This window comes from Vipera ursinii (assembly GCF_947247035.1).
Source record: "Vipera ursinii genome assembly, chromosome: 4".
NCBI classification, from domain to species: Eukaryota; Metazoa; Chordata; class Lepidosauria; order Squamata; family Viperidae; genus Vipera; species Vipera ursinii.
Genome location: NC_139514.1, coordinates 30,218,850 through 30,241,552, shown reverse-complemented (window position 1 = coordinate 30,241,552; position 22,703 = coordinate 30,218,850). Strand labels below are relative to the sequence as shown.

At 38.1% G+C, this 22,703-nt stretch overlaps 1 protein-coding gene across 2 annotated transcripts in view; it reads left to right on the top strand.

Annotated features, from left to right (window-relative positions):
- BOC (BOC cell adhesion associated, oncogene regulated) overlaps positions 1 to 22,703 on the top strand; it is a 68,920-nt gene that overhangs the window by 16,460 nt on the left and 29,757 nt on the right. For both annotated transcript variants that reach the window (XM_083361578.1, XM_083361579.1), the window contains 2 exons: positions 20,091 to 20,271; positions 21,024 to 21,302. In XM_083361578.1, the coding sequence (XP_083217704.1) occupies positions 20,187 to 20,271; positions 21,024 to 21,302 (364 nt within the window). In that variant the 5' untranslated portion in view covers positions 20,091 to 20,186. The remainder of the gene's footprint in view (positions 1 to 20,090; positions 20,272 to 21,023; positions 21,303 to 22,703) is intronic.

Genomic DNA, 22,703 nt, shown 5'->3' with positions numbered 1-22,703 from the left:
ATTAAACAGTCCTTATGATATATCAATGTACTGTTTCCTCTGTTGACACTGATCCAATGACAAAAGTACATATACCAAGGATTGTCTGGCCCCATACTATTCCCATGATAGTATATCTGCCAGGGGCTGTTTGGCCCCAAACTCTTCCCATATGTAAGATGGGAATTTTTTTTAATCTCTTGTACTTCCCCAAACTCCAGATGATCCCACCAGTTTTAGACAATTTATACAAGTAGTCTTCCAGTTACAATCATAATTGGGCCTGGAAGATCAATCATTGTATGAAGCAGTCATTAAGTGAACTGCCACATAACTCAAGAGGAGCAGAGTTGGTGGCAAAAACCAGCATTCTGAAAGGCTCTGAATGCTGTCATTTGCTAGTGTTTTTGCCAGATTTGAGGGCTGTACCTCCAGCAAAGGGAAGGTTTTCTCCTCATTGCATGTACACGAAGAGAAAACTCTTGGTGCACGAGGGGAATGGACTTCAAGTCCAGTGTCCCCTCTTGCAGCCTTCTTTGCAAACTTCTCCTTGAGTTTCTGTGGAAGTGGGTGGAGAAGGTGGCAAATGGCTATCACATGTTTGCAGGGCACTTGGCAACTGGTTGTAAAGGTGAATAGGTCACCAAGTGTTCAGAGAGGCAATCATGTGATTGGAGGGGGGGGCTGTTGCAATGTTTTATGATAGCTGGAAGTGTAAAGTACCCATTCCAAGGCCCTAATGACTGCAAACTGTTGTTAAATGATCAGTTGTAAGTAGAAGATTAACTGTATTTAGGACTGTTTTCACACATTACAGATTTGGGATTTCATTTAAGCTCAATTTGCAATATGGAGTGAACTTTTAATACTTCTTTTTCTCTTCTAAATTAATTTTCTTTCACTTTATCTGAAATTTTATTTTTTTCATTCTTGTATTCCTCAAAATATATTTCTTGAATTACTGCAGTGCACCTTAAGCAAGGTCTTACATAAGTTGAAGACAAAAGCAGAGAATATTTAGAGAATGAAAACACATAACCACAGATGAGTAATTCTGAAAGTCTTAGACAGACTTGAAATGGTAAAGTATACAAAGAATGGGCTCACATTAGTCATCCCTGTTTTGCCTCAACAGTACCTCCAATTCTGTTGGTTAGAGAGGGGTGTTTGAGTACCCAGAAAGATGATTTTGTCTGATCACTCCTGAATCATCCTGCATTTGTGGGAAAGTCAACTCTCTTGTTTTTGGCCACAGGAATGATCTTCGGAGACAGTTGTCTGGTTTTTAGCTTTTGGGTGTGGGGGAGAACGTGTGCCAGTTTTGCTCTGCCCTTGGATGACAGTGGCTGGAATTAGGATGCAAAATAAGAAGAAAAAAAACAGGAGTGGGTTAGTGCTAAAGTCAAGAATATACATTTCTAAACTATAACTATACAGGAAGGGAAGGACAAAAGACTAAGTCATCGTCTCTTGTGGCCTGTTTGATACTGGCTACAAAACAGTCTGATCATTTCTACTCTCAGCTACTTCCAACTCCTTTCTATAGGTAATCATTGCTCTCCTCTATTCTTTTTACTTCTCCTTCTACTTACATAGAAGTATTATTTTATTTTATTTTATTTTAAATATCTTTTTGGCAGAAGTTGAAACATACCATGAGTTTGGACTAAGATGAAACTAGTTGTGAAGCGTGTTGGGCAATGAGATTCATTTGTTGAGCAGAAAAGGCGGAGGAAAAGAGGAGTGGAACGACTCTCCCCAGATGGGGAACATTGCCAAAAATGTGTTTTGCTTGGAAAAGGAAGCAAACGTTTTGACATTATTCTAGCATTAACCCTTTTATTAACTGAAGTAGAAGAAACGTTCAGTGCTGCAACAAACTTGTTGCTGTTGCCATAAGTGTCCTGTAAAATCTTTAACATGCTCTCATAGTTTATCATCAACCTAATATTTTTATGAGAATTAACAACCAGCAATAATCCTCAAATTCATTGGCAGATTTTCCTTCATTAAAGGGAAACATCAATTTTTAATTATGTTTTAAATAATAAAAGATTACAGATTGGAGATCAAATATTACCCAAGGCATCATTTGTGTTTCTTAAATCAGTTCCTTGTCTCTGTAATAGCTTTCAAGTTCCTTTCTTTCTTGGAAGGGATGATATTCCTTGGTTAGCTGGAGTGTTTGGACAGCAGACGTTCTTACGTCATGCCAAGAACGAGATTGACAGAAATCTAGTTTTTCACTGCCAAATTTCTATTTTAATTGAAAAAGGGACCTAAGTAGCGTTAGTGGAAAACAGATGATTACTGTAAAATTTTAGTTGCTTTAATCAGGGAGGGTTGGATAATGCCTTAATCATATTTTCCACATTAATAAAAAAATGAATATGAAAAGGATAGAATGATGCCATCAAAAAGAGTGAAAAAATTGAAATGGAAATAGGCTGGTCACCTAGCAAGAAGAACTGATGGCAGGCGGACTAATACAGTCACAGAATGGATCCCACTTGATAAAAAGCATTCACAAAAGAGACCTAAAACAAGATGAAGCAACGATATCAGCAAGTATTGCAGGCCCAACTTTCAAAGGAAAACTCAAGACTGTTTTGGTTGGAAATATGCAGAAGAGGCCTTCATCCTGCAGTGGATAGACAATGGCTAGAATGATGAAGATGAGAATGATACTGTGGGTAAATACAACTGAGAGAGAGGCTAAACTTGTGAGACAATGGCATGTGTGCTACTCTCACAAAATGGTTGCCCTAGGGCAGGGGTAGGCAACCTCGGCTCTTTTATGACTCATGGACTTCAACTCCCAGAATTCCTGAATCAGCATAGCTGACTCAGGAATTCTGGGAGTTGAAGTCCAAGAGTCATAAAAGAGCCGAGGTTGCCTACCCCTGCCCTAGGGGATGTGGATAGTCAGACTATCCATTTACAAAAAGATAAAGAACCAGGCTGCATCTAAACCCACTTGTACATTTTTATGTTCCAATATGTTTTAAAACATCCAGAAAAGACACAGTAACAAGTTACGTTTCAGGCTGGTGCATTCCTTTGCAGTTTCCCATTGATTTTCCTAAAAAACATTAAAGTAATTTAAAAATATATAATTAGGTACAGTAGGTAAACTTGAATACAGTAACATTGTCCTTTGGCACAACATCGGGAAATCATAGTCTCGTATAGGGTATCTGGATCTGATGAACCCACCTAAATTGAGCATATACATATAGAGCTCTGGAGATGCACTGAGAAAATTATGTGCCTTAGTGGAAAGTACAGGGATGGGTCTTCCACAATATTTATGAACCCGGGTCCCAAGTTTTGTCTTTAGCTGACATTTTAAGAGATTGCCGTGCAATCTGATTATTTTATAATTGTAAATAAAATGCAATAGACAGAATGATAAACTGAAATTAAGCTGTAGTTTAAGCCTAGACCAAAAATGGCTTTTGTTTGCTACTGGCCACATGTAATATTTTGAGAAGCACATTAGGTGCAGGAAAGGGACAATGATTTATTTCCTTCAACTGTATGAAAATAAATTTTCATATTTAAAGTATAATACAACTATATAAAATCACAGAAAATGCCAACTGTCTATTTTATTAAACACGTAAATATGTATCACAAGTAACAGCATTTCAGTTGGCATATTATTTGATTCCATCAAATTATGAAGATATTTATGAAAGGTGCTTTGAAACACATATTGGATATTTTCCTGTGAATAATTAGCATGAGCAGTTCTTTTTTAAAGTTGAACTTCCTCAAAGCTTGATTGGAAGAAGATCTCACCAGGTTTTACAACAAACCTACCTAAAAATCATCTGAGGGAGATTTGATGCATTGTATAGAAACCTCACGGAACTAGGTCACCCCACAACATTGAATCCAGCAAAAGACATTGAAGGAGCTGGGACAAGGTCATAGAGAATACAAGTTGCCACATGGATTAAACCAAGAAAATTAGTGCAGGGCACTAGAGGCAAAATATACCATAACCAACAATGGTCTTTGTTTGCAGTCAGACATACTTTTGAGCAATTTGAGAAAACTTAATTCTTCCCCTTTTGGGAGGAGTAATAACTATATAGAATTGTGTTTTTAATTTAAGATGTGGGTAGGAACCCACAAAGAGTAGAATTACTATACTTGGAAACAGAAGAAGTTGAGTTCATGAGAACTGAATGCATTGTTCGCCCTATTTATACACACATATTTTTTCCTGACTGGTATATAATTCCAATAGACATTGCTGTTTTTCCCTATTCCTTATTATTATTATTATTATTATTTTGTCAATAGGGCATGCTAAATCCAGATTCATTGTTGGCTATGCGCCACATGTTTGTTTTCTGAATATGTTCTGTTCATGCCACCTCTATTGAGTTTTGGCTGTGAGGGGAAAGGCAGGATGAAGGGATGGCAGAGAGGAACTGGGAGCAGACTGTTTCTTTATAAGCTGATATTTGTTTAAAGTTTAAAGGCTGATTTAGAGAAGTTTTGGAGTGTGGGGAAAGTGGTGTGGAGGGAATGGGGAAATGGAGAATGTAAACTGTATCAGTACAAGCAACTTTCCAGCTGCTCTTTCTCCTGCTGCCTGTTTCAGGAGTTTGGGGAAGAGAGCATGGCAGGTTAGCAGGGAGGGAATATTCACTGTATGAAGACTTCTAACAAAGTGTAATTACTATATGCTTTTCTGCCAACAGGTGTGCAATTGTTCATGGTGCTAATCATTCATTTTCTCCTAATATCTGATTGTTTGTTTTTTCTGACTAAAGTTAACTATTACTGGCCATGCTAACTCTGTGTGTGTGTGTGTGTGTGTGTGTGTGTGTGTGTGTGTGCACGCGCGCGCATGTGCGCACGCATACACAGGCACATTGTAACTTCTCCTCAAAGTCCTCTCATCCCAAATTCTACTTTAATACTTTATTATAAGCCAAGCACACTAATATATCCTTTGGATTTTTTTAAAGTTGCCCCTCAAGTGAGTTAACTCTATTGGTCACCTTAGGAATCAAATTGTCCCCGAGAACAAATGGGTGAGCATTAATCACAGAACTGGATCAAATAAGTATATCTAGTGCCAAGATATAATCCCCCCATTTTTTTGCCCACAATAAAGTTCATATGGCATAAGTTTCTTCCTCATCAAATGAAAATATATTATGCTAACTGCATTCATTTGTTCCTCACTGAGTCAGCTAATCAGTTACAGAATGCAGTTTATTTAGCATGGTATTTAAGTTAGTATGGCTTATTTCAAGAGAAAATATGTTAGCTTCAGATTCCTTGAGCCAAATGATTCACTAAACAAAATTAGCATAGTAGTGCTAAACCCTTTTTATTGCTGAGCTTTAACATGATTCATTGTGTTATATGAACCAATCCATAAACCAGTTTGTATGAATTGAAATAAAATCAAGAAGTTTCCAAAATAAAATACCATTTTAAAAAAATCTTTCAGCTGAAATTAGAAGTTATATTTATTAAATTCAAAACAAGTTAGGATGTAAAAGAACTACAAGCTGTGGTTTAACATCTCGGGTTTTTCTGAAGCAGAAAAAGTACTCTCCTGACTATTAGGAAGGAAAACACTTGATATGTAAATAAAAGGCTTGTTTATTTACTTCAATAGTAATATTGATCACCTAAATCAAGTAATACAACTTTTAAAGAGGAGATGAATTTAGGATTCAGATGATTTATAGGTGAAAGAATATCTAATTACATACAGCAGACATGTCAAATTCACAATGTCACATGACACTGTGCAACAGTTTTGCCATTGCCGGCAATGGGGTGGGCGCGGCTTCTGCATGACGCGTCCGGCCCGTGGGCCGGCAGTTTGACCCCCTGACATACAGTGAAACTGTTCTGGTTCTTACAGAGAACCATAATGATCTTAAAACCTGACACACTCATAGATAGAAAGCTTCTCTTTCGAATATTTGCAACGCAAGAGATTGAAAGATGAAAATTATACAAGCAGATAGATCATCAGCTCTTTCAAAATGTTGGCATACAGTGATTCTATCATTTCTTCACATTTGGAAGTTTCATTCTGCAAATTGAAAGATGTCTAATGACTTCCACAGCCCTATATGTAATGACATGATGGCCTATTCTGGAGGTTCTTAGAGCATGGTTGGATTAATTTCTGTTAAGGGATAGCTGTTCTTCTATATACAACCAAAAGGTGCTCTGACATACAAATGCCACTTGACTTTAAGTAAAATGCTGGATCAAGGAATATCTCAAGTTATGCTATTGCTCTTTCACTGAAATGTAGGCCTATTTGGGACACAGAATCAGTTCCTGAACATAAAAATCACACGCTCATAAAGCTCTGTTTTGCCTGAATTCAACTTCAATTTATTGACTTTTCCCAGCTCAGGATAATTATAGCACAGCCTCCCATGATTCAAATGAAAAGGATTAGAGGGCTGGAGAATAAGGAGAATATGGTGAAACTGAGTTCAAACAAAATGGTGTAGTTCTTGACTGGTGGTTTCTGAGCCATGGGCCTCAGGGAGATAGATTGTTCAGGGTGGAATTACACTTTCTCAAAAACAACTGAATGAATATTCTGGAAGTATTCCTTGCTTCTGTCACTGGAGACTCAAGCACAGCTGTATTTCTGACTACAGCTCAGTCTGGATAAAGGCAGCCTATTTGCATACTCTACCAATCTGCTGACTAGAGTATTGTAGTGCATTATATTTAGTGCTGTCCAAAAAGACAGTTTTTGAAAGTGTAGGTTGTAGATGCAGGGCATGATATCATGCTATGGTGGGTCCATATAATGTAAATCTTTAAAGATCTGCAGTAGTTGCCTATTTGTAACTTGGCTAGTTTAGTTTATTACTTTACCTATTAAGCTCTAAACACTTTACTATATTTGTTATCTAAGTGAGCAACTCAATAAAATGTGATAACTCTAGAACAGCGGTCCACAACCTATCTGCCTCTGTGGACCCATGGCATCAAGAGCAGTGAGGAGGAGAGAGGGGATGGTTTTGCACGTGTATGCGCTGCTTGTACAAATACAGCTTCACCTGCAGTTTGTGCAGCTCAGTTCCCAAAAGACTGTGACCTGGTACTGGGCCATGGACTGGGGGACGGGACCTCTGCTCTAGAGCATGATGACTGGAGATATGATGTTGTAGTATTAGTTATTTTTTCACTATTATATGTTTGAAAACATATATTGCAATCACCTTGGCATCATTATTATTTCAGGAAGTCCTCAACTTATCACTACTCACAGTGATTATTCAAAGTTACAATGGACCTCCCTAGGGCTACTTATGACTCAGTTCTGAAGCTCCAATGGATGGGCGGACTCTGATCACATGACTGCATGTTGGACACTTGGCAACCAACCCACATTTATAGCTCTTTGCAGCATCTCATGGTCACATGATCACATTTTACAATGCTTTTGTTGAAAACCAGCATTTCTTTCTGACTTTCTGCAAAAATGGCCCGTTGTGAACAAGGAGTTCCTTTACAACTGTGGCATTCACTTTACAACTGTGGCATTTGTTTTACAACTGCTACATTCAATTAATGCCCACTGCAAAAAACGATTGCAAAATCAGATTGGTCATGCGGGTGACCTGCTTTATGACAGTTACCGACTCACAATCATAAAGGCCACGTTCCATTATTGTCATAGGTTGAAGACTATCTATATAAACAATGGAATACAGGAATTCACAGTTTTAAGATTGTTTTTAATAATAGCTGCCAACCCAGAAATGTTAATAAATTCAGATGAAATAGAACATCAGCATATTAAATACACCTAATTCCAAATTCCATGATGAATCCCCCTGAGACTTCTTACAGTTTTTAAAGAACACTGAAGATGGACCAGGGGAAGTCTGTGTAGTACAAGACGCAAGCCTTGTTCTTCCTGCAAAAAAATAAGTACCGTACATTTTGGAACAGACCCTGTAGATCAAAACAGAATAAATGTATCAGTATGTCTCTAGAATAAAGTCTGTAGGTTGATTCAGACACCATTCCCTAATGGATGTACAAAAAGCCACTGAGACTTGAACAATTAACAAAGTGGCTCAGTGGGTTAGGCCGCTGAGCTTGTCGATCATTAGGTCGGCAGTTTGGCGGGTCGAATCCTGAGTGCCGCGTAGCAGAGTGAGCGCCTGTTACTCGTCCCAGCTTCTGCCAACCTAGCAGTTCGAAAGCACATAAAAATGCAAGTAGAAAAATAGGGACCACTACGGTGGGAAGGTAACAGCGTTCTGTGCGCCTTTGGCGTCTAGTCATGCCGGCCACATGACCACAGAGACGTCCTCGGACAAGCGCTGGCTCTTCGGCTTTGAAACGGAGATGAGCACCGGCCCCTAGAGTTGGAAACGACTAGCATACATGTGCGGGGGAACCTTTTCCTTTACCTTTTTAACATGTTATAACTAAAAAAATAATCTGAACAAAACTCTACCAACACCAAAAGGAGTTCTAAATTCAGATTAATTTTGGTTGTTATAATTTGCTTCATAAAACATGTCAGTACTGAAATGGAGCTGTCACTACCTGCACTAATTTCTTGCTTGAATAGAAGATATCAGCTATTTTCTTATAAGATTACAAATCTCTGAGGTTTCTCAAGAGGAGACTAGACCTCTATAGAGATTAATTCACATAATCAGTGCACCCTCCCTTTCCCAAGTACTCAACCAAGGATAAGTGAGATGTATGAATAATAATTCAGATAACTATAGTGACTCAGATAAATTGTGGAACCTTTACAAAAGTTGTCCAGACTCCAACTGAAATAAAAGAATTTTAAAAACATTAATGTTGTGGTAGACCTAGATTATGCCTCTTGTCTGGCATAAAAAGGATTTGAAGGAAATATAGAGAGGACTATACATCATTGCTGACTGTTATGTGGGATGGTTTGTAGATCATTACAAGTAGTCCTGACGTACAACCATTCATTTAGTGACCATTGAAAGTTACAACAGCACTGGAAAAAGTGACTTATTTTCACACTTATGATATCCCCATGGTTATGTGATCAAAATTTGGATGCTTGGCAACTGGCTCATATTTGTGATGATTACAGTTGTCAGGGTCATGTGATCATCTTTTTCGGCCTTCTGACAAGCAAGAAGCCAGATTCACTTAATAACCTTGTTACTAACTTACAGCTGCAGTGGTTTACTTAACAACTGTGACAAGAAAGGTTGTAAAAGTGGGGCAAAACTCACTAACAGCTGTCTTGCTTAGCAATATAAATTTTGGGCTCAGCTGTGGTCATAAGTCAAGGACCACCTATATCCGCATGTGAAGATAGACAAGGAACAAAAATCTTAAAACATATATTTCTGTATTATGTCTATTGTTAATGCACATTATGGCTTGATTGGTGAACTATCCAATCTATGTAGTTTTTTATGTCATTGTAAGCCAAATTTATAGGAATAGATGATAGTATAAAATAAATTTATACTTTAACTATAATATATAAATCACAGATAATATTTGTCACAGATAAGCATAGCTGGGCATCAGTGTGTGTGAAGTTAGAGAAAGACCAGATTTAGGCAAGTCTTCCACTAGGGAGTCCTATGTTTTTTAAAAAATATTTAGATGTGTTTATCTAAAACAGAAAATATATATATGAAAAGCAACAAAAACAACAAACAAAAATGAAACAACAAAAAGAGAAAGCTATCTCTCATCTATGTCTGTCTGTCTATCTGTCTATTTACCCATCCATCCATCCATCCATCCATCCATCCATCCACCAACTATCTGAATATCTGACATATTCATTAAATGCCAAATGGTTTCTAAATCTACATTAAAAATAGTCCTCTAATATTACAAAATGTTACAAAATCTAGGCATAAAATTTAGTAAGAACATAGTAGCACATTTTTAAAAAGATGTTCAGGCATAGCAATTTTCATATATTTTATAGGATAAGTATTCTATTTTTGTCAAGATTACTGCAGAAACAGAATGCTAACTTTCATAGTAGATATTGTAGCATTTACAGTATTGTGAATTAGTTGGTGCCATCAACACTTCCTTATATTTATTTATTAAATAAATTTATATGGCATTTTTCCCAGTTCATCTCCCCATTTGAAAGTATATAGTGTGTTCTCCCTAAAGTAATTGGACAATAAGAACATTAGAGCTGAAAAGAAAGAATCATTAGAGAGAATTATTTTGGAATTCCTTTGTGATAAAGAGTAGTGGCAGTAAACACTTTGCTTAGTCCAAATGAACATTATTACTAGAAAGAAATAAGTTGGCACTTCATTCAAACACACTTGTCAGTTAAGACTCCTTTTCCCCATGATACTATGAATTGCAGGATAATTTTATTTTTAAAGACTTTTTTTCAACGTGGAAGAGATTTCCTTAAATATTCAAGATCATCCCCATGTTTATTATTAAACAATTAATTGATAGAATGGTCCTGACATCCTGCCAAATGGTGAAAGAACTTTTAGCAAAACCCTGCACTTCCCCAGAAAGCAATTGCTTGCTGGGACTAGCTCATTTCCTTTGGCTACATTTTGCTGAGATCAGGTTTTCCTCTTGCTTTCCTGCATTCATCCAACAAGGACTATGTGCAGGCAGTCCTCATTCACACTGTCTAGGTGATCTCTACATCCTCCAGCTTCCCTATCCGAGATAATGATTCTGAGGGTGAACGACTTCTGGAACTGCGGCACAGGACAATGAGGCATCTTGACAGCTGCCCTAGAGCATGCTTATTAGTTGCTCCTTTGCTGTCCATTCCACTTCTTCATCTCCCTCACCTTCCTAGCTCTCTTTCTTCTTCCCTGCCAGCTCCAAACCTTGGCCCTTCACTGAGCCTCAGCCTCTCCAGATTAGAGCTCTCCAGGGACCTGGTCTTTTGAAAAGAGGAAAGAATGAAAAAAGGGAGGGCAAGAAAGAAAGAGAAGGAACGGAAGAATGAAAACAGACCCCAGGGGCAATAGTCCCTCAAGCCATCTCACTGCATTACAATGAATATGGACTCTATTAAGCTCCGTTCTGCCTGTTAGCGTTTCCCAGGGCAACAGAGCTCCCATATGGCAAGCATGCAGCAGATTAGGGTAGGCCTCTGGGTCTCATTGAAGACTGGGGCTTGACTGGCAGTTGAACTCCCTCCCCCCTTCTCCTCACACTTGACACTGCCTGTGTTTATCTAAAGCAGGGTGGAAGGGGGGCATTTGGAAGGTTATTGTGCAGGGCAATGAGAGATAGGAAAGGAGAATATCTTGGGGGGGAGAGGAAGGAGGAACCTGGGGGGGGCATTGGGAAAGAGGGAGGTGAGAGGTTGCTGAAGGAGGCAAGAAAGAGAGAAAGTTGCGATGGCGGTCGGTCGTGGCAGCAGCAAACCCTTCATAAATATTCAGGAAGGATACTGAATAGGGAGAGGAGAAATAAAGCAGATGGAATTCATGTTAAAGAACAGTCTCAATCGCCCTCCAAAAACAAGAAAAGAAAAGAGAACTGCTTTAAAGGAGCACAGGGAACGACGTTTATCCAATTAGCAGGGTTGTCAAATTGAATTTATACAGAATTGAAGGGGGGGAGGAGTGAAAATTAAGTGTGTGAGGTTGCGAGGGGAGCAATATATAGAAGAAAGGACGTATGTAAGGAGAATTTACTCTGTACCAGGCTGTCACAGCTTCAGATTATGGGGGAGCTGGCAGGATGCGGGGATGAGCTGAATGTCCCATTTTAATATGGTGCTCTCTGGATAGGATATAATAAGTTAGGAAATGGGTTAGCTTTGCTTCCTATTAAGGTTCTTTGTGTCTGGAGAATGCTATGGTGGATTTTGGGCTGTATGTTAGATTGTGGATGAGACAATCTATCATTTTTATATGTTTCTTGGTTGCAGTGCACTAGAGTTATTCCAGTCCTTAATCTCACCAGTAAGGTATTCCTGATTGAATTCCATGATATTCCATGGTGATTCTGACAATGTGGGCATTTTTTTCAATAGTAGCAAATAAAATCTGACAAATTAATATCCTAAACATTATGATAACTAGAGCTGATGGGGATTCTAATATTTTAAAAAAATAAAAGTGTATAGGCTTGGAATGGCTGATGAAAACTATCAAAAGCTGAAAACATTGCAATAATATGCATATTTTAATACTGATATTAAGGCACATTTAGAACCTATTTATCTCATTTGGCATCAACTAATTTTGTAGTTTGTCATGTTTATGGATATAGTTATGTCCTATTTAAGTCAGTCTACATCTCTTTACTTTACTTTATTACATTTGTTTTCCAAAATTTCAAATTCTAATGTTCTTTCAAAATGTATCCTCCAATTATAAAGTAATATTCTGTAAAATCCAACAATGTAAAATAATATGGTAAATACTTTCAAGTGGTGCCAACTGTTTAATGCAGGGGTATCAAACTCAATTTCATTGAAGGCCGCATCAGCATTGCGGTTGCCCTCAGGGGGGCGGGTGGGTATGGCCAGGGTGGGCGTGGCCTACTGGGTGGGCATGGCTAGAGTGTATATGGCCTACTGGGTGGGCGTGGCCAGCTCTACATCATTTGCATCAAGGGTGTCTATGGGGGCCCGGGCAGGAGTGGGACAGATCTGAGGGTCTCTGGCAGAAGGAGGGTCTCTGGGCCAGGGCCAAGGCAGTGGGGGCCGTTCCCTCACTGTTTCCAGGATGGTGTTGCGGGCCACATGAAACCACTTCGCGGGCCGGATCCGGCCCCCGGGCCTTGTGTATGACATGTCTGGTTTAATATAATAATGTTTAATAGTTATTAACGCATGTATTTCATGAAGCAGCTACCACTATGTTCTATGCAGGGCGCTGGACCTTTCATTAAGAGGAAACCAGTACCTGGCTCAACAGTTGTAATTTTTAGAGGGATATAGGAGTCCTATTGGATCACTGCTGAAGTATGAGTTAATAATGTGCTACAGCTGTCAAAAAAGCCAATGCAGTCCTAGGCTGCATCAACAGTATCAGGATTATAAGAAAACATAGTGCCGTTCAATACTACACTAATGAGGCTACACTTGTAATATTACATCCAGTTCTGGTTGCCACGATAAAAAAAAGATGCTGAGACTCTAGAAAGAGTGCAGAGAAGAGCAACAAAGATGGTTAGAGGGTCTGGAGGTTAAACTGTTAGATGAATGGTTAAAGAAACTGGATATGTCTAGCCTAATGAAGAGAACTAACCAAAGAGAAAAGCAACCTAGAACTAAGGAGAAACTTCCTGACAGTTAGAACAACTAACCAGTGGAACAACCTGCCTCCAGAAGCTCTGAATGCTCCAACACTGGAAGTTTTTAAGAAGAGACTGGACAGCCATATGTCTGAAATGGTATAGGGTTTCCTGCCTGAGCAGGAGGTTGGACTAGATGACCTACAAGGTACCCTCCAACATTATTATTATTATTATTATTATTGTTGTTGTTGTTGTTGTTGTTGTTGTTGTTGTTGTTGTTATTATTATTATTATTATTATTATTATTATTATTATTATTATTATTATTATTATTATTATTATAGAAGGATTAGGGGTGACATGATAGTTGTCTTACAATACTCGAGAACTGTTACAGTGAAAAAAGGATCAACAGCACCAGAAGGCAGGAGAAGAAGGAATGGGTGGAAACTTGTTAAAGAAAGCTACAAGCAGGAACTAAAGAGAAATTTCCTGACAGTGCGAATAGTTAACCAATGGAACAACTTGCCTCTCGGAGTTATGGGTCCTCCAGCATTGGAGGTTTTCAAGAAAAGATTGGATAGCCATTTGTCTGGAATGGAATAAGGTCTCCTACCTTGTCCAGAGAGGGGGTTGGACTAGAAGACCTCCAAGGTTCCATCCCACACTATAATTCTAAGACTATATTTGCCACTTCTGTCCTTGTATGTCAAATAACAGAACTATCTTTTTGGCTATGGAACATACACTAAATCACTAATGCTTTTTTTAATAAGAGTTTTAATTGAATTTTATAGGGTTAGGAAGAGGATATAACCAGGGTAAGGATCAGGATTTGGGATGGGGTTAGGATTGTTGTACATTTATTGATACAAGTGGGATTTAAATTGCAACTAACTTGCCCCAATGACTTTAATTAGGTACATATTTTATTAACTTAGTTAAACCTAACGTGTCAATCAGATTTTAATTTGGCATATACATTAATAAACAAACAAAAAAACTGTAATTGTCTGTTTAATGTGACCTATTCCAGGAGCTTCCTAAGATTTAGATAACAGTAGTTCAACATATCTGTAGAACATCTGTTGGAGAAACAAAGGCATCTGTAGGAATAGTCACTGATTTCAAAATTCTGGCCATACCTGGGTGAGACCTGTCCACACTTTCTTTACATGCACGCAGTGTAAGAAGTTAAAAAGGGATGGGACATTGCCTGATCATGCTTACTTACCACTGACTGTCACCGTGCTGACAATCATGTCCTTCTGTTCAAGAAGGGAATGGGACAGCTTGCTACAGCCAACCCATTGCGGCCAACTCACTATGGCCAACTTGCCACAGCACAACTCACCACAGCCAACTTGCCATGGGACAGCTCACTGCGGAACAATTTAACAATTCTATTTAATTATTTTAAATAATTTTTTTTAAATTTTTGTCGATTATATTTCATTCTGTCCCTCCTTTTGCATCCTTTCTTTAATGATTCTATCCCACCATTTCTTTATTATTAGTGTAACTTTTGTCTAGCAACGAGTTGTCCTGTGGCGAGTTAGCCATGGCAAGTTGTCCCACAGTGAGTTGGCTATGGCGAGTTGGCCATGGTGAGTTGGCCTTGGTGAGTTGGCCATGGTTAGTTGACGGCAAATTATCATAGACCCGTTGGAGAAGGCTATCTTTATTTCACTCATTTTTGGCCCCTTTCTTTTCAAGTACTTTTCTCTCTGATATTCTATTTTTTTTCTCCTTTCTCTCTCTCTCCCTCTCCCTCCCTCCCTCTCTCTCTCTCTCTCTCTCTCTCTCTCTCTCTCTCTGTGTGTGTGTGTGTGTATAAAGCCCAAGGACTGAGGAAATATTTTCATTTGTATTCCTGTTTAAACCAAAATATTTTTTTATAACCACAGCCAAATAAAAAGATAGCAAAACTTGGCAAACATAGTTTGATTAGACATATTTTTATTTATAGCTGAAAATATCCTTATTAATATATTCATTCAGTGGGATATTTGATTTGTGATACATAGATTTATATAAGCGCTAAATACACGGTTCTTATCTACTATTCATATACCCATTATGAAATCATATGACGAAAACTGACTTTTTAAATATAGTACTGGACTGATTTTTGGAAAATTGCTAAAAGCAGGACATATAGCAGGGCATATAGGATAAAGTTAATTAAAGAAATAAATGAGCAAAATTTGGGAATATTTACTGAAACAGGTATTTACTGTTAATGATCAATGCTGAGCTATGACTTAGAATGCTCAAAACAAGAAAGTCACCAAAAAGTATTTTCCAAGTATCTTGTACTATTGTAAAATTCTTAAATATCTGGTAATAGTTATTGTAAAAATAGTCCTTGACTGAACTTTCGGTCACATCACACCTGTTTTAAGTTCCAGTGGACCTACCTGGGTGGTACTTACATCCCAGATTCAAAGTTCCAATGGTCATTCCCATCATCACATTATTGCATCTCGGATGCTCGGTGAGCACCGGCCCCTAGAGTCGGAAATGACTAGCACGCACGTGCGGGGGAACCTTTACCTTTACCTTTTATAGTCACATAAATTCATTCTACGGCAGTTTTGCAGAAAACAGACATTTACATAGATTTATATAAGCACTAAATACATGGTTCTTATCTACTATTCATATACCCGTTATGAAATCATATGAGGAAAACTGACATTTACTTCCAGTTTATATCCATAATGAACTGTTAGTTCACTTAACAACCACAGATTCACTTAACAGCCTTGATTATTTGCTTAATGACCATCTCAAAAAGGCTGTAAAATCAGGTCAGTCTTACAGCAGCATTTGATATGGTAAATAGAGATGTACTATTTATGTCACTGTTCACCGCCCTGAGTCCTTGGGGAGAAGGGCGGTATACAAATCAAATCAAATCAAATAAATAAATAAATAAATTGACATCTCTTAAAATAGAACCCAGACTCCTGGCTTTGATTAAAGCCCTTTACACAAGTACCTGTTTGAGGGTGCGGTATGGGGTTAATGGGGCCCTGACCAACAGGATTCACACAAATAAAGGGATAAGGCAAGGGTGTATCCTGGCCCCATTATTATTTAATTTATACATCAATGACTTGCCAGGGTTAATGAAGGATACCATGGTACACATGCCGATGATCCTAAATACTTACTGTAGCAGCTTGCTTTATGCTGATGATATGATTTTATTATCATACTCACAAGTAGGATTACATAGGCTATTAAGAAGATTCAGCTCTTATTGCCAGGATAACTCCCTAATCATTAGCAAATCCAAATCGAAAATAATGGTGTTTGGAAGAAACCATCAGAGACATAAGTGGCAATTAGATGGTGAACCAATTGAGCAGGTTAATACCTTTGTATATTTGGGAGTAAGACTGGATCTTGGGCCTGCCATCATCAACGGAGTACATTTAGAGCAAAAGCCCGTTTGAATTTATTGCTCAAACGAAAGAACCATAGTTACCCAGGGTCCCTAGCTCCATTACTCAAGGTTTATAAGGCTAAGTTTACGACAATGCTCTTGTATGGAGCAGAAATTTGGGGTCTTTACTCAACCACAGTTTTAGAAAAAACACAGTCCCAGCATCTGAGATGTATTTTGGATGTATTTTTAACTCTAATTTTTAATTTATTTTAATTTTAATTTTAATTTATTATACAGAGGCCTTTAATTTTAATTTTATCTTAACTTCTGTATTTATTGTATGTTATTGTTGTTAGCCGCCCTGAGTCCTTCGGGAGATAGGGCGGCATATAAGTCCCAATAATAAATAAATAAAATAAATAAATTTTGGGTGTAGATCCAAGAACATCTGCTGCAGCAGTTAGAGCTGAATTGGGAATTCATACAATTCAGGCATTATCTAAAATTAGAGCTTATAACTACTGGTGCAAAGTTAATGAAATGGAGACTGATAGACTCCCCAAATTATGCCTACTAGAGCAAATAAAACTACAGTCACAAATCTCCTGGATCACCAAACTAACAAATTTTGTAAGAAGCTGTGGCCTTCCTGTTTCTTGCGTAACAGGAGAACAATCTAAAAAAAGAGTTGCCCAAAGAATTAAGGATATAGAAGCACAAACTGATATAGCTATCCTTAGTAAGGTGGGTAACTTGAAATGTCTGAGTAAATACAAATGTACTTTTCAAGTGGACAGTTATTTGAAGTTACAACTCCCAAAACATCTTAGGGAGATATTTACAAGAGCGAGATTTGAACAGCTTGACACAATGGTCATATATGGGAGATTTCATGCTATACCGTACAATGAGCGTCTCTGCATTTGTGGAGTGGCAGAGGTAGAGGACCTGGCTCACATCCTATTTGACTGTTGTCTGTATAAGAGGGTGAGAGACAGGTATCTTGGTCTATATACCAAACGAATGACCCATTGGGATCCCCATATCAAAATAACTTATGTCCGGTCAGAACTTGAAAATAACATTTAACGTAGCACAATATTTAAACAAAATGATCCGGTTAAGATCTGCATATGTGGGACTGATTGGGGTAGATTGCAAGGGCGACTCCGAAATATAATGTTATCATATTTTATCTATATCTTAAATTTGTATTTTATTACTATTTCATCTTAAATTGTATTTTATTTTAATTCCATTTTAAATTGTATTTTATCAAATTCCATTTTGGATTGCTTTTATCAAGTTTTGGTGACGGTTTATTGCTGGAACTTTGCACTTTGATATGGCCCAAGGGCTAATCAATAAAGTTGTTGTATAAAGGTCAGTCACACAACTGATTTGCTTTACAACTATCAGGAATTACTACCATGATGGGCAGGCTCTGCAGGATTACCTATAGTACTTTGTTAAGTCAACAGCTGTTCATTGCATACATATTTATAAATCAGAATCATCATGCTATCCTTTTTTAGGATAAACAGACATTGTGCAAAAGAAATGAAAGCCAGAAGACAGAGGAAGAGAAAAGAATTTAACTAGAACTACTTTCATCTAGGCAGGGCTTAGTTGGAATTAAGATTGCAGGAAGAAATATCAACAACCTAAGATATGCAGATGATACCACTCTAATGGCAGAAAGTGAAGAAGAACTAAAGAGCCTCTTGTTGCGGGTGAAGGAGAGTGCAAAACTTGGGTTGAAACTTAGCATTAAGAAAACCAAGATCATGGCATCCGGCCCTCTCAATTCCTGGCAAATAGATGAGGAAGAAATGGAGGTAGTGACAGATTTTATTTTCCTGGGCTCCAAGATCACTGCAGATGGGGACTGTAGCCAAGAAATTAAAAGACGCTTGCTCCTCGGGAGGAAAGCCATGGCAAATCTAGACAGCACAATAAAAAGCAGAGACATCACCCTGTCAATAAAAGTGCGTATAGTCAAGGCTATGGTCTTCCCAGTTGCAATGTATGGCTGTGAAAGTTGGACCATAAGGAAGGCTGAGCGCCAAAGAATTGAGGCCTTTGAACTATGATGCTGGAGAAGACTCCTGCAAGTCCGTTGGACTACAAGGCGATCAAACCGGTCAGTCCTAGAGGAGATCAACCCTGACTGCTCTTTAGAAGGCCAGATCCTGAAGTTGAAACTCAAATACTTTGGCCACCTAATGAGAAGGAAGAACTCACTGGAGAAGAGCCTAATGCTGGGAAAGATTGAGGGCAAGAGAAGAAGGGGACGACAGAGAATAAGGTGGCTGGATGGAGTCACTGAAGCAGTAGGCGTGAGCTTAAATGGACTCCAGAAGATGGTAGAGGACAGGAAGGCCTGGAGGAACGTTGTCCATAGGGTTGTGATGGGTCGGACATGACTTTGCAGCTAACAACAACAACAAGAACTACTTTATACCAATACCATTATGCTTTTCCATACTTTTCTGTTCTGTAAGCCATCTTTACTTCCATTGTATTGATATACCACTTCAGGTCTTGGTTTTATTCTCTAAACTTCGAAGTTTAATCACAGCTTTCTTGGCCTCTCTCTTCCTTTTCCTTCATATGTTTCCTTGTGCAATTAGATGTTTCTACATTTTTTCTGTGTGATGAAACTACCTCATTGTACCTCTTTTATACCAGTTCCTCACATTTTTATTCAGTATTATTTTTTCTAAACCCTGTCCATCTCATTGTAACACATACAATCCCACTAAATTCAATTCAGTTCAGACAGGGAAGCAATTAGTCAAAAAGGAGTAAAAGAGGCATTCAAGCAGGATAAGGTGATCTCAGAGAAATTGAATAAACTTTTTTTTTGCCTTTACTACAGAAGATATCTGGCCTGTATTGACTTTCTTAGGGAGAGAATTAAAACAGTTAAAGCAAATTTAAGTTTACAAGAGCAGATATTATAGAACAACTTGAAATACTACATTGTTACAAAGCACCAAGCCTTGTTGGCATCCACTCTGAAAGAATTGAAAGAATTCAGATATGAAATTGCTGATCTCTTAGCAAAAATTATCATGCTTATCATGGAGAGCTGGAAGATAGCCAGTGCAACAATAATAACTTTAAAAAGGAATTCAGGCGGAGATCTATCATCTATCTATCTATCTATCTATCTATCTATCTATCTATCTATCTATCTATCTATCTATCTATCTACACAGAGAGAGAGGTGTGTATACACACACACACACAGGTGTGTATGCACACACATATTGTATATATAATGATTGGATTATTTGATTATTAACTCTATCATTGTTAACTATTGTTTCCTTCCATTGTATTCCAAATCATATTTTAAATTGGCAGTGCATTTGGAAGGGCTCTGGAAGACCACATACAATTTATCATCAACAATACAATTCTCCTACATTTTATTTAATATATTGTTTTTTTTATCTCTTCCTTTGCTATTCAGGTTGATCCATGAAGTTGAATTTCTGTTATTAAGTGCTCTGTGATAGCTTATGGGAACTCCGGTTGGTATTTTTTGGTCCATATTCCTCTGCATGGGATGACAATGATACCAGAGGGGAAAAGACTAATTACTGTTATTGTGTGTTTGCTTTTGACATCTGCTAACTGCATTACAAATTTGGGTGAGTGATTTGTTTCCTCTACTTTGTATCTATGCAGCTGGTGCATTTTCATGTCCTTGATTTGCAATTTTTAAAGAACCATGGTTTTATGTTTTGATATTTATGAGTTTCTACCACAGCTTACAGTCTTTTCCTTAGTTACAGCTTTTATGAACTTCCAGTAAACTGACTACTATGCCTACATATGATTAATTTGTTTACATTCAGTAATCACTGAATGAGCTCCTGGGTGAGCAACTAGCTCTTGAATACCATAAAGCCTTAAACTTATAACTTATTGCATAAGGGAGTCAAATAGTTAAGTATCAGGATCAAGTTCCCTTCGTCCTGTGTGCTCCCACAGGGAGGGCCTTCTCAGGGTGCCGCCGGTAAAAGAATGCCGGCGGATGACACCCAGGGGGAGGGCCTTCTCTGTGGGGGCGCCTGCCCTTTGGAACCAACTGCCCGTGGAGCTTAGGACTGCCCCCGACCTTCGATCATTTCGCCGAGATCTGAAGACCTGGCTCTTCGAGCTTTCCGGGCCAGGCTGAGTTTTAATTGGGGGTTTAATTGGGGTTTTATATTTTTTCAGGGATTTAATTTAATCTTTTTAAATTGTTCTTAATTTTTGTATCGATGTTTTATATACCCTGTAAACCTCCCTGAGTCCTACGGGAAAGGGCGGTATATAAATTCAATAAATTCAAATTCAAAGTGGAAGTAGCTGATCTTCCACAATGATTTATGAAGACTTTGCCTGTCTTCCTTTGCAGGTGATTCTCTTCATGTCTGTGTCCAACCTGATTCTATTGTCCAAAAGCATGGTGGCTTGGTGACTCTGGGATGTGTAGTCGAGCCTTTGGGAATAAATGTTACTTGGAGACTGAATGGAAAGGAGCTGCTTCAATCAGATGATGTTCTAGGAATCCATGTTGATCAAAGATTGCTCACCATTGCTGCCTTAAACAATCACACAGTGGGTCGATACCAGTGCATAGCCAGCATGTCTGAAGGTGTTATTGCCAGTGTTCCTGCCACGGTCACATTAGCCAGTAAGTAGTTTTGATTTTGTTTTTTCAAACTATATCATTTTGAACATAGTCACATTGTTCAAATTAGATGAAATAGCCATGTCTTTCACACAAAGGAGGCATTTTAATTTTGTCCTTCGGCTGGATTGATATCCATGTCAGAATGTGGCCTTTGTCGAAGATGCTTATCAGTTTGGCCACAGGAATCATTTTAGTGTAAACAGCAATATAACAACGATAATGTTAATCTGTAGGAGGATGGATTCAGGTTGAATATTAGGGGCGGGAAAAATCTTCCTAACCTGGCAGTTCCTATACTGAGCATGGTGTTGGATTTGATAGCCTAAATGGCCTCTTCCAATTTTAAGATTTACCTGTGATGAAAAAGGCATAATAAAGTTTAGCTCATATCAACACTTCCAAATTAGGATGTGCCTCCTATTTAGTAAATTATGTACAATCAAATTGGGTTGTGGACATTGTTCAAAGGTCAAGAATTCTGAGGAACAGACCTGTAGGGTAAATGCTATTATCTGCATTAGTGAGTTTCCAGACTCTTCACGTAGTCTGTTTCAGAAATAATTCTTTAGGGTAACAGAAGAAAAAAAATGGGAGTACAGAAAGAAAATGTGTTTTAAAAAGTTTGAAGGAGATATGTTTGTAAAATGGGGCCTGGTTTTGTTGCAATGCCAAAAAAATATTGGCTTGCTATCAAAATATTAATCAGAAATGAAATGTTTAGGCTGGACTGGGATAGAAAAGGAGAAACAGGATAAGAGTGAAAGAGCAACTATAAAGCTCTGTGGGAGAGGCCCACTATTGGACTGAAGCCTTTGGGGGATTTGGACTGAGCGCTGCAGCTAGATTAAGTTTCGGAGGACATGGTTTCCATTTAAGAGAAATGTAGAAAGTGCTGCTAGCTCTGCCTCTTAGTACAGTTGTTTTGCTTCTGGGGTTCCCTAGCGGTCACTTTTTTTTAAAAAAAAATAGAAAAATAGTAATTGATTAGCCTACCTGCCTATGGCTTTTATTCCCTTCTATTTGTGGAGCTCCTCTGAGATACTTGTAACAGGAGTTTTTGTGCAAAGCTGGTTCTTCTACAAAAAAAAGTCACATTTATCCAAAATATTGAAAAGTATTTCATTCATGAATCTGGAGTAGACCTGCTGCAATTAACCCATTTAAAAGGCATCACTTGAGCATTAAACTTTGCACATCTAGTATCAAAGACAGTTATCTATTCATGGCACTCATTCATTCTAATTAAATTGTGTGCACCTCTCAATGCCTGTCTTTGGAAGGTGCTCCATCTTTGAAATGAAAAAGAAATTCTTCCTTGCTCTCACTATACACCTAAATTATGGGCTTACAGCCAGTCAATGCCCAGCACAATGGGACCATCTAAAGAACTTGTAATGTAGA